This window comes from Chenopodium quinoa, unplaced genomic scaffold, assembly GCF_001683475.1.
Source record: "Chenopodium quinoa cultivar QQ74 unplaced genomic scaffold, ASM168347v1, whole genome shotgun sequence".
Lineage (NCBI taxonomy): Eukaryota > Viridiplantae > Streptophyta > Magnoliopsida > Caryophyllales > Amaranthaceae > Chenopodium > Chenopodium quinoa.
Genome location: NW_018742244.1, coordinates 2,657,092 through 2,675,296, shown reverse-complemented (window position 1 = coordinate 2,675,296; position 18,205 = coordinate 2,657,092). Strand labels below are relative to the sequence as shown.

Here is an 18,205-nt window from a genome sequence, read left to right as displayed (position 1 = left end):
AATTACAATAAGTTGATATTTTAAAAGTATATGTTGTGATGAATTTAACAAGATCATACATTAAAACATATTTTTCTTAAGATAAAAATCATCAAAACTAGTAAAAGTTATGTGAATAATATAATAACATCAGTCAAAGTGATACACGTAAAAAAAAATATAAGTTCCATTGTCAGTCAACTTAAAATGTACCCAAAATATTTTTCCTCTTAATAGCTTCCCCTCTTGTTAAGAATTTATTCTACTACATATAAGTTCCAAAATTAAGCTTCTAAAATGACTACTTACATTAGTCACAAGATTGATTCAGCTTCCTTTACTTCCTGAATAATCACTAATAAATTACAACACTTTTTAGGGTTTTGTTTGAGAGAGCGGACAGGAAAAGATAAACAGAATAGTTACACAATATGAATGTATGACCCATAGTACAATAAGGAAATACACATCAGTTAATGTCACAATAAGGAGATACAAGGTAGAAGCAACATACTTGTATATGAAACTATGCCTAGAGCAGCAGATGTCTACCTCGCTGATCTCAGTCCCACTCTATACTGTCAGAGTCACTGTCAGTATCTTCAGATGAAGCTTCGGAAACCTTCGAAACAGATTGAGAAACATTGACTCAGTCCACTATTTGATTATCATAGTATGCAACACCATATACTCTGTTTCTTATTTTCATAGCGGAGATTAAAGATGGCTCCACATGTGAGAAAATAGGTACTATAGAAATTCAGAAAAACAAACATAAAAACAAATAGGGAGAATGACCCAATCCATTCAAACAAATCAAATCAGTGATATATGATGTTAACATGAAACAGTTGAATATTGGAGAACAGAATACATATACGCTCTCAAAGCAAACAAAAACTTTAATTTTTGAGGTGTCTACAAAAATCAGTGAACTGAATTTGTCTGCATGTATTGAGCTACCAAAAAATTACAAACAGCTACACAGGGCATCCGAAATCATTACAAGCACAAACAAGACTAGCATATTTGTCATGCTTCATTAGATTCACTTAGAAGACAACCGACACTGCCCAAAACAGCAGAATGTAAATAATAATAAAAAATAAAAAAAGAGGGGGGGGGGGGGAATCATAGCCCACAGATGGACAAGAAAACTCATTTCGACATTCAAAATAATATCATAATTCTTTCAAACAGGAAGCATGAAAGGCTTCCTTCAAACTGTCAACTAAAAACACCTTTACCGCACATTACAGCATCGTTATACCCACTGGAAAACAGCTGACACATTGGTTGAAATCGATGGGATAATTGTTTATATGAAGACTACATATATACTAGTAATAGATTTCTTGAATTATGTAGAAGTAAAACACGCATGAAACAATTAATTATATGACTGAACTGGTATTAAAGAAATTTCATCGACACTGGGACATAACGAGGAATGAAAATAAACTATAGGCGTAAATAACACCCACTTTTAACTAATATCTAGGCCTGGAGGGACACCTAGTAGTAACTAGGGATGGTATGTGGGTATGATTGATTAAGTGTAACGAATGCTGGGTATGCTGGGAAGAGCAAGCACAAGGAATGGATCACTTACAAGCGTAGGGGAAGGAGGGGACTGACACAAGCACACCAAATACCTCAAGCACAGCAGGAGCAGGGGAATTTTCCTAACAATCAGTGACAGCTGCCTTTTTGTCCTTTCTGTTCTTGGCTTGTTGTGTAAATATAAGAAAGGGGAAGGGGGAGTGTGTTGGGTAGGCAGTCATTTTGTAATTCCTAGGTTAAGGAGATTTGTACCCTAAAGGTGCTCCCTAGAGAGTGGTGGCCTGAAGTCACTCAGATCCAAGACTCCATTTTTAGCTTTCATTAATCAATCAACTGCTTCCTTCTCTAAAAAATTGCTTCTTTATTGCTTTATTTTTCCTTAAAACTGTTACATTGAGTTAGTGTGTTGCAGTAAGTGGATTCCACACACCCTAGTTGGGGCAAGTATGGGTGTATAGGTATGAGAGTATGAATGGTTGGTAGTGTAGGCATGCATGTTAAAAGTAATACACTCGTAGCCGCCATGGGTAGTAAGTGGTGGGATTTAAATCTTGCCCACCCAACATCCACCTGCCCTACCCATACATTTTAAAACAATTATATTATCATGTATCAAGTTTAATGTTAGATAAATACTTCTTTTTTTTCTTTTTTTTTAATTGCAATTTTATCCAGGATAAAACCAGCAACCCCACGGCCTTAATTTCATTTAGTGGATGGATAATAGGTGATTATCCACTTTTTTTTTTTTGGGGGGGGGGGGGGGGAGATTAATTGGGCAGTGGATGTCCAATTAAGCAGTGGAGTGGGTATGGATGATGAATCTGTACCTGTCATGGGTGGTGGGTATGGTGGGTGATGAATCTGTACTGGTCATTGGTGGTGGGTATGGGTGACGAAACTGTACCCCTCATGGGTTAGTGAGTAGGTGGTGGATATAGGTATGGGAAAGGGGGTATTCGCATCCAACCACCTGATAACTGTCCCTAGTTCCCTACCTATTAATCACCAAGGATACCAAAATGAGTCAACCAGTATATTAACCCACTCAAGTTAGGATAGACAGAAGATGCATCATACATAACTGTGACCATCACTATCTACTACAAAAGAAAACATGACAACATTGTTGTAAGGATCAACAGGGACATTTCAAGGTATAAAAAAATGTCAGCATACTTCCTACTTGTGAACATAATCCTTGTAGCTCACTTCAGCAGAATACCATTGGTTAAATTTTAGAAGTGTAATTTCAAAGGGGTCCTATTCCAAACTCCGAAGGTAATTTACAGGTTTACAGCATAAAAAGGAGAGTATAGGACTAACAGAATTATTTACTGCATAAAGTGAACATTTCAATACAAGTAAGCTTTAAGTCCATGCAAACCAAAGGCACATGGAACATGTATCAAGTCTATCAACTTAGGCCCTAATGTTGTAGATAGTCAAGGGAAAGATGAGAATTCGTGCAAAATCCATTATAAACCTGGGTGTTCCTAGAGCTAGATACACTCAATGTTTTTTTTTTTTTTTTAATAAAACAGAAAATAGCCTAGTGTACACTATCAGAAATTTAATACCTCCAGCTCTCTTTATATTATCCATTCAGCTCATCTGCATTCTGAACAGCTTAGGAAAACCAGTAGCTACTTAACCATCTCTCTTTGATTTCCCTTGCTCTCTATCATTTCAATTTATCTTTTTAAATTTAGATTGAGTAATATCAACAAACATTTACATTAACTCTTAAACTTTATTCAGGAGTAACCAAGGAAGATGATAGTGCAGTTCCAAGGAAATGTAAGAATCCCAAAATAACTAGATCAGAAACAAGTCAAGCAACCTCTGTAAACGTTCTAATTTGTTAGGGTAAGCTACACATGTTTGAGAACATCTTACAGTCCTGTCAAAAACAGTATTCAATTGGGTTGTAAAGCAAAGCCAAGGAGTGGTCTAATTTCTCTTCGGCCCTGCACAAAGCAGGATTTGATTGGGTTTTAAGCATATGCCAAAGAGGGGTCTGATTCCTCATCAATGAAGTACTCTTCCCTTCTCAACCATGCCTGCTAGGATTTTACCTCCCAGAAATCCTAAGTCTAAGCTCCACTCATTCACACTAGGTTCTATTAGCAGTAGAAGAAAATTGCAAGTGAAAGTAACAAAATAAACATTTTGGTTGATGCAACTTTACCAACTTTCATTAACACAAGGACTTCTAAAGATATGAGTTTCCCTTTAAACAATTACTTATAATCTACAAAATCTAACTAGAAGAATAGGTTAAGAAATACATAAGAAACCAAGAAAGAGACAATACCTGATTTGCTTATATGCATTAATCAAAGAAGAACATGGAGATAAAATAAAGCTAAAAGCTATATACCTGTGCATTCATGGTATTGGGGCCTTGACGAAAAACCCCTCTGCGCGTAGGATCATTTTGTGGATTGTTCAGCATCACTCCAAACTTGGTCAGCAAAGAAGTTACTTGTTGAAGTTGAAATTGCAATCCTTCCATCTGCTTGGACTGCATTTGCAACTGCTGGGATTGCATTTTCAATTGCTGAGACTGCATCTGAATTCGGGCTTGCATAACTTCATTGGTCTCACTCATAGCTTCCATCGCAAAGTTCAACCTCTCCACTTCTTTTGAAGTATCTAATGTAGAGTACTTATTTCTCTTTGGCTCTGCTCCAATACCAAATAGCTTATTTCGGGAGCCACTCCCAACTTCTGTGGAAGTACCCGATGCCAGATATCCTCTTTTTCTCAACTCTCCACCAACCCCAAACAACTTATTCCGATTGACTCCAAACCCATATCCAATAGGTCGCTGGCATCTCTCGTCGTCATCAGAGTACATGAGCTCATTAAAAACCTGATTCTCAATGGCAATACGCTCGGCAGGAGAAGAGGTGGAACCACGTTTAGCAACCAGCGCTGCAGCAGCATCCTATTAAACAGTAAAATAATTACATAAAAGCTTGTACATTTAAGCTTGGAGTTGGAGTAGCAATCCCAGAATAGGTATTTCACTGGTCACTTTAAAAAAGTAAAATACAACAAAATTATTTACTAATAAAAATAAAAATAAATAAATAAATTAAAAAAAATTAAAAAAAGAAAAAGAAAAGGAAAGAAAGAAAGGAAAGAAAAGAAAGCTCTTTACTAGGTAGTATAAAATTGGTTAAACTTCTATGTTGTGAGCCTAGTTACAATCATCATAATCTATAATTATATATTAAAGTGTTCCTAAGAGAGTTTATGTGCCACGTGGCACACTCCTCTTAGACAAAGGCTTCTAATCATGTCAAACCTTCACTTTAAAAAGTAAACATTGTTGTTGATAGGAATTGAACATGTGACCAATTAAATGTAAAGCAAGATTTTAACCATTATTCCAATATGACATCATTGATTAATAGATCATTATAAAAGGTAATAAAGACTTACAAATGTATTTCTCTTTACAAATTATTTCTTTAAAAGCGTTAGACAAGTAGTAATCTCTCCAACGCCTTTACGCTGGAATACATATTACTTTGCAAAAAACAATATTATACTCCCTCCGTCCCTAAATTACCTTCCTCTTTGGAAAATTACACGGGAATTAAGGAGGAAAGAATAAGACAAATAACAATAATTAGATAATGCAATGGGAAGTACAAAGATAGATTAGTTATTTCTCATGACATGTCATCAATCCTTTGCAAAAAAAAAAAAAAAATGGACCAATCACATGCTCCTAATTGAAAATTTTTAACCAATCATATTCATTGTAATTTGGCACAAGGATTATGAGTGAGATTAGGTAAGGATGAGTGAGAAAGCATTAAATATAAAACAGAAAAAGAGAGTTGATTTACTAAAAAAAACTTACCAAAAATAGAAAGGAGGAATGTAATTTAGGGACGGAGGGAGTACCTCAATTCATTACAAAAATTATAATAATATAAACTATTTTTTAATCCAAAGCTTTAAAGAGAATTTCCTTCATATATCAAGCAATTATTAAAAAAAAAAAAAAAGTCTCGCTAGTTAATTGGTCCCAGAAAACAATTTCCAGTCATTGACTTCATCAAGACAGCTTGATAAGCCAAACTCAAATGCTCCAACATCATATCATGATAAAGGTATCAGGTCATAAAAATGAATCTAAGACTGCTATGAGCCTTCGAAGATGTGGAGAGCCTAAAATTTCAAAAAAAAAAAAAAATATATATATATATATATATATATATAGGCATCAGCATTTCATGTTTGATTTTGATAATTAATGCCACCCGAATCACTCAAACCTTAATCAACTTCCTTGCACCTCTACAGGATAATTTCTATGCAATTTGGCCAGCAGCCAATTTGAAATTCACCCTCCCACGTCCCAACATAGGGCAATATGAGCTAAATTAACAGAAGTGACACTTACCACAACTCATGAACAGAGTCAATATAGAAAACACAGCAGAACCAATCTTATGATATGGATAATGTAAACAAGAAGAAAGCGTGAGAAAAAGATAAAAAAAATAAAAATAAAAAATAAAAAAATAAAAAATAAAAAATAAAAAAACTATAGCTACCCAATCAATGTTAATGACAAGCCTAGTTCCCCTGACTAAATTTCCTTTTGTCAGTTGGCACTTGGCAGCTCCTCTTCATACTGAGCATGCTCTACTACCCCCCCCCCCCCAAAGTTGACAACTCCAGTTGCTACAACCAAGAAAGTAATTTTTATGTTCAAATCTGCACTATAAATCATTAGCAGATTCATACCAAGAATTCTTTGGAAGAGTCCTCAACATATGTTCCGTCTTTTCTCAGATGAGTTTGAGCGAACCATTCCAACGCTCCTGGCTCTCTTCCGTGTGTCTTCTCCTATGCACCAATAAGGCAGTAAGTTAAAAACGAGAATAACTAAACAATTATAATATGTTGCTTCCTTATACATGTTTCAGATACTGTATAAAACTTACAAATTCATCCCTCTTCCGGGCAAAGCTTTTGCCACCTGTAGTGTGAAGATGGGATTGAAGAGCCCGTGCTTCCTTTCCCTTGGCAGATAAGAACTGTGAAAAAGAAACTAGTAACAATCCATATGCATAAAATAGACCTTAACACATACTACCTCCGTTTTTTTTAGTTGACACGTTTTGACTTTAGCACTGTTCACACAATCACACACCTCTCTTTGACCGTTTTTGTGATATATACGTAATGAAAAATATAATCATGAGGGGTCTTGTAAGATTCGTCACAAGATATATTTTCAAAATATCAACCTTTTATAATTTTTGCTGCTCGGTAATAAAAGATTTTAACGATTGAAGTTGTGCATTGACAAACGTGACTAAAGAAACATGTCAACTAAAAAGAGACGAAAGAAGTACTTTATAGGTACCTTAACCAACTGAATACCAAAATTCAGCCCACACTCAACAATAACTGAGATAAAATGAATACGCGCTTAGCAAGAAAAAAAAAACACAAAGGTGAGGACAAAGAAATATAAGTGGTACCTGACATTTCTCTGAAAACCAGTATTGTACAAGTTTAAACCACTGGGTAGAATTCACTCCTTTTGGCACAATGCTGGCCACTAGTTCTTGTGCTCTGTCAGGTTTTTTAAATTGCACCTTAAGCTCGTGTCTATAAGCCCTCCATTTCTTTCCCACATGTTTAAGAATGCTTTTGTCAATTTCGTCTCGGTCAGGAAGCACGAACTTTTCCTAAAACACCAGCTCAATCAAAGGCAATACAGTGAGATAATAAAATCAATATGGATGCTTTATAAAAGAACAGAAAGATAAGAGTAATATTCTAATATGACAAGCCTACCCGAATCAAGTTTATAATGTTGACTTTACAATTTTTATCCACCTTATGCCAGTTCACTTCACCAATAGGACATAGTTCACCATTCCTTGCTACATCCCCTAGGAACTTGACAAGCACATAACCCCCCTTCCTCACTGGTTGGTCAAATGCATTAACAGGGACCACAAACCTCACACCAGGTTGAAGAGACCAAACATGCCGAGGAAGAATTCTTCCTCCCTTCTTTCCACGCCTCCCTTCTAGATCTGTTTAAATTAATCTAATTTATAACTCAGCAAAATAAGATTTTTTTAAAAAAAGGTGAAAAACTCTTCTAGCATATACTTACAAACAGCAATATCCTGTATTTATATCCACATAGAATCACATAACCAAACACATGTAACAAAATTAGAATACCACATACAAGTCCAATTGTCCAGCTAGAACAATAGTGAGTTAGGTTTCCTTTTTAGGGTTTTATTTTTTTTTTTTTTTTTGTACTAGTTATTAAGGATCTAATAATAATCATATCAGGGAGTATAGTAGACTGGAATTTTGGGCAGGCAATTTAAGGAAGAAGATGGACATTTGCATTAAATGGTTTGTAAGAGGCTTGTTCTCTGCCAAAGTGTAAAATAAAGCTTAAAAAAGCACTCAGTAATACTCACCATGCTCATTCTCACTGGTTTCCTCTATGCATAGAATTTCTCAGTTCAACTCACTGGCTTCTTTCCTTTTGAAGCAAATTCTAGCAGCCATTTATGCATTGCCCACACAACTCCTACCCATTAGTCTAGTCTATTACATCATTTACATGTGATTTGTTGAGGTCCCCATAAGAAAATGCTTCATTGTATCCTTTCATAGATGTGGAATTATTATATTTCTTGTCTGAATCAAAGGAAAAGACTGGTGAATTTCTACACCAAAAAAAAAAGACTTTGCAAAATTACATTTTCAGAAAATATGATTGACAATGCTCATGAAGTCACACAGAAGTGCTGTGATGGACTCACCAATCCAAACATATACAAGAAGGCATAAGCTGCTGCAAGACAGAGGCCACCAGGGAGGGAACACCATTGTAGGGAAGTGAAAACAAGAGTCATTAATGTTCCACAAAGTAAAGCAGCAACAAGAGGCAACAAAAAAAAACCTGAAGTTCTAATGGCTTGATCCTTTTGTCAGTAAAAGACAAATAGCAATCAAGAGAGAAACACTTTTTGTAGTAAGCTTGTAATATATGAACTATAAGAAAAGAGGGGGGGGGGGGGGAACGGTATTCTTTTTGATGAGTTTTAGACTTGTTTAGAGCTTGGTAGCCTCAAGTTACCCTTTTGAGAGTAACAGCCTCAAGCTATTGACTCATCTTGTAAGCTTTTATCTTTCAAACAATCATCAAGCCTTCAATCTAATTACTGTCCATTTAGTTACAAATATTGAAACAGAAATCAGTCCATTACATGTGCACATTCGAAAATTTAGCAATAACATCAAATGCATGACATCATAGGGATTAGTACTATATAACCTTAAATAAAAAAGAACTGATCCAAAACTTTTGTGTTGTAGGAAGATAAAAAATGTTGTAGCTTGTAAGGAAGTTTTTTGTGAAATTTTTTTTCTAATCATATCCACTAACAGAAAGTTATTATAAATAAATAAATAAAATAATAAAAAAAATAAAAAAATAAAAAAAAAAATTATAACAATAATAGAACAGTACACTGACTATGATACAACATGAGAGCCAAGCATATAAATGTCAAGACTCAAGCTCCAAGATGACACTACGTTTATTCAAGTTGAGAAAACACAGTAAGAGAGACAGGTATTTGAAAAGATTAAATCATTAAAACTTAATAGAATTATGTTTAAAGAGTCAATCGGGGAAGACATGCATTATAAGATATGCGATACTCAATGATATACCTGCAAGACCATTTATGGGGAAGATGAAGTAAAAGTTTAAGGGAACTAGATACAGCCTAATTATATTTTCATAAAAGAAGAGGGAAAACCTACAAGGAAGGAGTAATATTATTTAGTAAGATGACATGTTTTCTGCCTTATAAGCTCTGATACACAAACACAAGCACCACCCAAACACATTAGTAGAGTATTATCACTGACCAACCACATACTGAATCTATTATACAAAGTAATAAACTAAGGCACGAGGAAAACATATAGGCACAGTGAAAATCTTAGCAACTAAACTTTAGGGAGAACAAAACAAAAAAGAGAAAGGTTGCAATTTAAACTATCGACACAAATGCTACGCAAAATTGCCAATTATCTATTAAAAAGTTCTAGGAAACAAAGTATTACCCCTCATCTCGATCTCCTCCATTTCATCAAATTCTATATCATCACTCCACTTAGCTGGTTTTGGGTGCCTCCCTTGTGACAACCCTTGCTGGAACAGCTCATCATCATCTTCCTGGACACAAAATGACTGCGTCTTTGAGGCTCTAAGTTGGCTAGGAGAATCGGCAGGAAGTGGTTGACTTGGCGGAGGTGTATGGAACTGTCTTTCAGCAACACTTCTCTTGCTAGGCCTGACATCATCTGTAGTTGTAGCTTGTCTGGGCTCAGTCATTGAAGGATCGTTTATCCATGTGTTGCAGCTTGAACTAAGCTGGGTCTCGAGAGCTTGAGCTCCTCTTGGAGCATCACCATGGTTTGGCTGAACACCATCTTTAGCACGTATGGATCGCCTACGTCCAGCTCTAAAACGGGAAGATGGGTCAGTGGAAGATGGTTGGCTTGGCGAAGGTGCATGGGTCTCTCTTGTTGATGTTTTTAGCAAGTTGGCTCTAACATCATCTTCCTGAGTATACGTAGCTTGGGATGGCTGGTTCATTGCAGCTTGGTCTGTCCTCTGGTTGCAACTGCGTAGGGTCTCCTCGTCTTGCGCTTCTGCAGCAGCAACATCCTGGACTACCTGTGCAACAACATCTTCAACTGATGGAATCTTTGTGTCTTTGACTTTGGGAGTAGCCGCAATTCTTGTTCTTTTACTTCGATAACTCATTATATTACCAGGTACATTAAGCTTCTGCTGAAACAATCATCTGAAGATTACAGTCAAATGTTAATGCAGCTCTATTAAAATAGATTGAAAAAAGGAAATACCACAAATAAGAAAATTCCTATACCAAAGCAGTAATATAACTGTAAGAATGCAGATTGCATGATATTTCAGGTAGCGTCAATCATCACTGTATGACAAGTGATACTAATAATTGCTGATGCATAAATATTAATAAGTGGTCCATACTCAAAGTGCAATCACAAACTATTGTTAATAGTACAAACCTCGAACCCCTGCAGCTGCTGCAATTGCTACTATTACTATACATATTAGCAGTATTTCACAACTTTGCCAATTCACATGTCAATAGATAATTGCCAACAAGAACATCCAGCTAAATTCTCAAGCCTCATTATAAAACCACTACATGACACTATAAGTCTATGACAATGCTAACATGCACTACCTTCAATCGGATTTAATTGTCACCTTACTAGTCTAACTTACCCTATATTTGCAAACTAAGGAAGCATAGTTGTTTCCTTTTCATGTTCATCACATATTCTGCTGATATAGTATGTAAAACATCTTGCTCAGCCTTAATTTCATTCCCATTGCATGATAAAACTAATGTATTGCAACCTATATTACCTTCCAGACTTCAACAAAATTTCCGAGTTCAAAGCTAATCCCATAAATTTGCTACAGAATACTAGCAATACACAAAATACCACTCCTCCTGATCTAGAATGTACACTTGAATATCACTGTATGATCTGTATTACTCACAATGCCATAATTCACTCGAAATTCGCAATGGCTAATTTGATTCCCACTTCACTAGTCACTATAAACCCTAATCAGTAACAACCTACATTTTTAAAACAATTAAGCTCATAAAAATCATGTTTATAACTTTCAAAATCCCCAATTCCTACAATTTACTACACAGAAACAGGTCTATAATTAGCTAGTATCATCTCTTAACGTAATCACAAAAGTTTTTAATCCCTTTAATGAACACACTTACCTTAATAACAACTTTTATAAGACAAAATCCATAAAAATACACCAACAAAATCAGCAGGAAACAAAAAGATAATAATAAAAAAGAAAAAAAAAAACCCTAGAATTTGAAAATTAGAGAGAGAAGAAAATTACCAATTGAGGAAATCTGCAGCAAGTGATACGACGATTCGGCGATTGAAGGGGAAATCTGCAGAATTTTCTATCTCCTAGTGTAAAAAATGGTTTAATTTGTAGTGAATTTGTTAAAAGTGATATTGGGGAGAAAAGTGTCGCTGTTGAACTGCAAAGTGACGAAAACCGTTTAGCTTAGTCGTATTTCTCAGTTAATGCGTCGGTTTTATCCTTTTAGCGGTAATATAATTTTGGGGGTTATGAAAATTTTTGAATTAATGCCGGTCATTTTTGCATAATGATATGGATATGAATATTTTTGAAGGAATTATGATGCGGTAATATGGATATGAATATTATATCATGAAATTTTGCTAATTGGAAATTATTTTGTTTTAATACTATTAAAAATGGGTAATGATATTTTTGTAATTAGGGTTTGTTCTCTTTTGCTTTTTTTTAGTTCAATTCATTTTAGTTTAGTTTAGTTTTTAATTTCCTTCACTCATAAAATATTCAAGTTCAGTTCGCAATTTTACTCCAATAAATTCAGTTCACTTTAGCTCAGTTCAGTAAATCACAGGTCCTTAGTTCGAGTTATGGATATGAATATTATGATCATGAAATTGTGCTAATTGAAAATTATTTTGTTTCTGTAATTTTAAAATGGATAATGATATTTGCAGTTAGTCCGAGTTGCATATACTCCGTAATATATATATATAAGCACACGATGTGTTTTGTGTTCAAGGCTTAGCATTTTTTCATATTTTTTTTTTAAAAAAAAAATAACATATATCAAAATTGTACAATAAATTGCAAGTATTTTATGAATCGGAAGAAATTTCTTCGATGACATGTGAATCCTAGTTCAAATTCAACGCACTGCATATTTGCATATGCACACTTGTATTATTCATGCACTTGTGAAAATAGGGATGGGAAAAATTGATGATATTCATAATTACCTACAATCATTCACATCCAGTCACAAAGTTGAGTTAATTATCTGATTGTAATCTCTTAATAAAATCTTATTAATTGGGTTTTTTTTTTAAACAAAATCTACTAATTGTTAGAATTCCATCATCTGTGATTCAATGATTGTATCTCCTTAATTGAAATTCAAAAATTGATGGCAATTATTTGAATGATTAGTGACAAATTTTACCATGCCAAATATGGCTGATTTGTCAATGATTAATTTCCATTCCAGTTGTAATTTTAATTATCATTTATTCATCTTTCCATTTAAGCCAATTGCATTGTTAGGTGGCCACCAAAGTCATCCCCCCTTCACTTAGATAATATAGAGTACTACGTACAGATTAAATGGATTCACTAAAATAATACAGTATAACTTTAAATGTCATGAGAAAAATACGTTAATCAATGTAATAGATATTTATTTATTTTTAATATTCTACTTTTAGCTTATCATGCATGAGGTTAGATTGGGCTTGCTTGTTGCTTTGTCTCGTGTGTCAAAAGTTAGACTTGTCTACTAAAAGGATCATAAATGTTATGATATAGGAGTACTTTATATATAGAGTTATAGACTAGATGCAACATACCATTGACGAGAAATTGAGATGCACTTGGATTTAGGATGTATGAACGACCTAAAAAGAGTGTATTTTTTAATTCTTTGTTGTCCATTGTTTATTTACTTCGCAAAGTCAATACAATTTCATGTATTTCCTCCAAAAATTGTTAAATTTAAATAATAGAATAAATTTTAAAAGTTTACCCTATTTGTTTTCCCTTTTCTTCCCTTTTATTAATCCATTACTCATTGTTAATCAAAAATTAAATTCATTCGTTCGCTTCTTAATTAGTCATTAGGGTAAACATTGAATATAGAAACAGAATTGTAATTGTTCCATGCATAAACATCCAAAAAATATAAAGCTTGTGTCGTTAATGTTCATCTATGTCCCGCTTATTGTTTTCTCCATATTAAAGTTATCCACTTAAATGAAATAAAACATGCAATCATATGTATAGATAAGAAACTTCTTGAAATATTATTGAAATCGTCAATTCAAATTCTAGTTACTTAATCAATATATTGTTTATCATCTTGCTACGAAGGCTGAATCAATATTCCACACTGGTTTTATGAATTTCTTTACTTACGAAACTTTTGAAAAAACAAATTTCCTTGAATATTATTTTGCCAACCTTATTTTCACATTGAATTATTTCCCTTTATTTACTTGAACTTTTCTTAAACACTATGTTTTGATTTTTAGTGCTTGGTCTTATATTTATCCATTTGTTTACACATGAAAACTGTTTTTGAATCCATGTGCACACGAATCAACCAAACGAATAGGTAACTGGTATACAATTTGTCGTGGTGAAAATAGTTATAGACAAGTTTATAGTTTGGTTTTATTTAATTAGACTATGAAACTCCGTCCCCCTCCTCAATCCTCGTTCTAACCTTCAAAGCTTATGCAACTTATTTTAAGAGACTTGCCAAATTAGATGATTGCAACATTAAATGAAACATACTGACATTATTTTGTCGTAAGCATGCATGCAAATTAAATACGAGTATCTACTTAATTATAGATAATATCCTCATTACACGTGCAAAAGACTAAAATACAATAAGTATAAATCCAAAATCAAAACATGATATACATAGTATTTAATCTTATATAAGATTTTTTGTCTGCAAGCAAAAGCTCAATACACGGTAAATTTGATGTTTCATAGGCTTTTTAGTTCTTAATCATGGAAATCATCAACACTCTAATTTTGTAAATGCCATCTAACTTTAACTCATGCATGAACTCACAATTTTTATATCGGTAAAGGTATCACGGTAAAGATGAGCAGTAGTTGCCATTACCTATGAGATCAAGGTGTCATAAAATTATGCTCATTTGGTTTTTAACATTGTTTAAGATACACTTGAGTGTATAATCTGGAAAGTACTCTCGAAATACTTGGTTCATCAGAGTACAGAACGTAGCAGGTGCATTCGTCAAGCCGAAGGGCATGACTAGCCATTCGTATGCCCCGTATCTCGTCACACAAGCAGTTTTTGGTTCATCTCCTTCGGCGATACAAACTTGGTGATAGCCAGACTTCAAGTCTAGCTTTGTAAAGTACACTGCATCCCCTAACTGATCGAACAAATCCGCCACCAAAGGGATAGGGTAGTGATTGCGCACCGTAACCTTATTTAATGCTCGGTAGTCGATACACAATCGAAGACTTCCATCTTGTTTTTTCTGAAAAAGCACAGGAGCCCCATAAGGAGCCTTTGATGGGCAGATGAAGGCTGCCTCAAGCAAGTCCTCCAATTGTTTCCGGAGTTCAGCCAATTCTGGGGGAGCCATGCGATAAGGGCTTCGTGCTGGGGGTTTCGCCCCTGGAACCAGCTCAATCTCATGGTCCACTGTCCTTCTAGGTGGGAGAACTTTTGGTAGGTCTTTCGGGAAGAGATCCTGGAACTCTGATAGTAGCTCGGCAACTGCAGGCGGAAAGTCTCCACTTGCTTCATCTTCCTTCGTGGAAAGTGTTGCTAGGAACGTGGGCTCGTTCCTCTTCAACCCCTTCTCCAATTGCATTGCTGAAAGGAGGGGCCCTTTCGGCTCTTTTCCCGGATCGCAGGTTCGGAGGAGACATGGTTGCTGCCCGGGCACCAGAATAGATCTAAGATGCGCCATCGGGACTGCCTTACTAAAGTGTAAGAAGTCCATGCCGAGCACCAAGCTGAAGTCGTCCATTGGCGCAACGGTAAAGTCCACATGTCCGCTCCAATCTCCCAGCTTCATTGTTACTTTTTTGGCAACGCCGTGGATCGGTTTGGCAACTGAATTCACCGCTTTCATACTGCCTCCTTCTGGTAGGAGCTTCAACCCAAGTCTTTTTGCCTCCTTTTCTGAAATGAAGTTGTGGGTAGCACCGGTATCCACCATGGCACGAGTTTCCTTTCCGTTTACCAACGCATTCACATACATCAATCCAGAGTTTTTAGGTTGGCCCTCAGAGCCTTCTCTTCCCATAGTGCACATCATGCGAATGGCCCCCAGTCTGGAATGTTCTCCTTCACTAGGTTCTACCTCATCGGCTTCTTCACCCTCGGGGTTTTCTAAGGAAATGGAGGACAATTTCTTTTGGAGATTGTCAATTTCTCCCTTGTGTCGACATTCAAACCACTTGTGCGGTCCTCGGCAAAGGATACACGTCAATGGCCTGGCTGCCGAAGATGAACTAGGGGTGCTTCCTCTACTAGAGAAGGAAGAAGCTCCACTCTTCCGAGAGTCTTCTCCCCCACTCCTATTGTATCTATTGTTCGAGTTGTTGGAGCTCACTTGCGAGCCATGTCCGGAGTTCCTAGGAGGGTTCGGTGTCGGCCCGCTATTCCCTTTCTTCAAACCTTGTCCTTTCTCTGAGGAGTAGTCCATCAACCTTTCGGCTGCAGCAATGGCTCCCGATAAAGTATCAATCTTTTGGCGCCTAATTTCTCTTTGGGCCCATTCCTTAAGACCACGCACAAAGTTGAATAGGCGATCTTCCTCGGACATATTGTGGATCTCCAACATGCACGCTGAAAACTCTTTGACATACTCCCGGATGGAACCCTTATGCTGCAAAGCAGCGAGCTTGGTGCGAGCAACAAACTCGGTATTCTCGGGATAAAATTGGGCCATCAGCTCTTTCTTCAGATCCTCCCAAGTATCCATCGACGTCCTCTTAGCTTGGATGTCAGCGTACTTGGTGCGCCACCACAGCTTTGCATCATCCACCAAATACATAGTGGCGGTATCAACTTTTAACTCATTCTCCAACTGACAGACCCGAAAGTATTGCTCCATGTCGAAAATGAAATTATCGACTTCTTTTGAATCTCTCGTGCCATTGAAGGTCCGGGGCTTGGGAGGTTTTATCTTGGCACCTCCACTTCCCCCGAGCCCTCTCTGAGCACGCATTAAGGTTGCACATTTATCTTGTGCTTTATCAGCGACGCCTTGCACGAAGTTAAGTTGCTCCGTTAACCCATCCACAGTAGCGACAAGCCTCTCTATTTGGTCGGCTTGTTTTATTACAATATCCTCGAGTTTGGGCAGCCTTTCTTCAAGCATAGCCCACTGTTCGGACTTGCCTTCAAGACAAGCAAGTCTTTCCTCGAATGTGTATTCATGCATATCTCCTTCTTCTGCCATCTCTACGGCAAACTTGGCTCTGATACCAAACTGTCACGGTCCGAGTGATTCAACACCAGATCGTGCGGTGCGCTCTCGTCTTTTGGCGACAAGGGCGCAAGCCTAAAGCAAGGAGGTTCGTGAGCACACAACAACACGGACCTACGGTGTCTCAAGAGGGTACACGAGAACAACGAGTGCGGAGTCGGGGCTTGTGACGGTCGATACTTCGAAGCGGGCACAAGCGAAACCGACGAAAATGAGGACGTCTCTAGGGTCTCTTGGTTTGGTGGGGGATGCTTTAAAACAAGGCAAGCACAATATCTATAAAGGCTTAAACAACACACAAGTCCTAAAGCAATAACAACGGGGTAGAGAGCTTTGATTGAATAACCATTCGCTCCCTAAAGAGCTTTATATTGCATTAGTAGAGAATTACAAGTGAACGCTGAAATGACAGTAACACAATAATTCTCCCTAGGGTCTAGAAAAATAAAAAGAAAGACTAAAGAGACATTACATAAGGAAAATACAAGGAAAATAAAGAAGAATACATAACAAAGAGGTTGGATTCTAACATCCTCCCCCACTTAAGTCGTCGACGTCCTCGTCGACTTACAAAATCTACACTAAGATCTTAGCAGCTTCAGTCTTCTGTTGTAGGGGTGGCTCTTGTCCTGGTTCCGATGTTGGCGCGGTAGCTGACGTTGCGGTTGTTGTCGTCGGGATCTGGATGGTAGGGTTTTAGACGACTAACGTGGAAGACGGGGTGAATCCTCATCCACGCAGGCGGTTCTACCTTGTATGCGTTCTTCCCAATCCGTTTAGTGATGCGGATGGGGCCTTCATATTTCCGAATGAGGCGACGATCTCTCCCTCTGAGAAACTTCAGCTGTTCTGGTAAGACCTTCACCATCACCATGTCCTCAATAGCAAAATCAACTGGCCTTCTGTTTTGATCAGCCCATTTCTTCATCCGGCGCGATGCTCGCTCTAGGTAGGCTTTCGCAATGTCGGTGTTTTGCTTCCACTCTCTTGTAAAATCTCGAGCCTGAGCACTCCTACCGCCCTCCCAGTCAGCCACTGTGTGCGGGAGGAGAGGTTGTTGACCCATGACCAACTCAAAGGGGCTTTTGTTGGAAGAAGAACTCCTTTGAGCGTTGAAGCAAAGTTGTACGACGTCCAAAAGTCTCACCCAATCTTTTTGGTTGGCGCTCACAAAGTGACGTAAGTATTCCTCGAGAAGCCCATTGAATATCTCTGTCTGCCCATCAGATTGAGGGTGGTGGCTTGACGACATGTTGAGGTCAGACCCCATCATTTGGAATAGCTCAGACCAGAATATGCTCGTGAATCTGGTATCCCTGTCGCTTACTATGCTCTTTGGCAATCCCCAGTACTTCACAATATGCTTAAAGAAGAGAGATGTCGTTTCTTCTGCTCCGCAAGCCTTCTGCAAGGGTACAAACGTTGCGTATTTTGAGAACCTGTCTATCACCACCAT

The 18,205-nt window shown here is 37.0% G+C and overlaps 2 protein-coding genes across 2 annotated transcripts; both read right to left on the bottom strand.

Moving 5' to 3' along the window:
• Window positions 1–142: 142 nt before the first annotated feature.
• Window positions 143–11,852, bottom strand: LOC110740317. The gene is made up of 8 exons (XM_021920807.1): window positions 11,558–11,852; window positions 9,691–10,436; window positions 7,378–7,622; window positions 7,059–7,268; window positions 6,516–6,608; window positions 6,316–6,417; window positions 3,926–4,495; window positions 143–601 (listed from the first exon to the last, which is right to left on the bottom strand). Exons 2-8 carry the CDS (start codon window positions 10,394–10,396, stop codon window positions 542–544), a joined length of 1,986 nt encoding a protein of 661 aa, XP_021776499.1. The 5' UTR covers window positions 10,397–10,436; window positions 11,558–11,852; the 3' UTR covers window positions 143–541.
• LOC110737294 lies at window positions 10,413–16,722 on the bottom strand. The gene is made up of 5 exons (XM_021917649.1): window positions 14,497–16,722; window positions 14,346–14,399; window positions 11,558–11,631; window positions 10,521–10,536; window positions 10,413–10,436 (listed from the first exon to the last, which is right to left on the bottom strand). The coding sequence occupies exons 1-5, from the start codon at window positions 16,720–16,722 to the stop codon at window positions 10,413–10,415; spliced, it is 2,394 nt and encodes a 797-aa protein (XP_021773341.1).
• Between the last annotated feature and the right edge of the window lie 1,483 nt (window positions 16,723–18,205).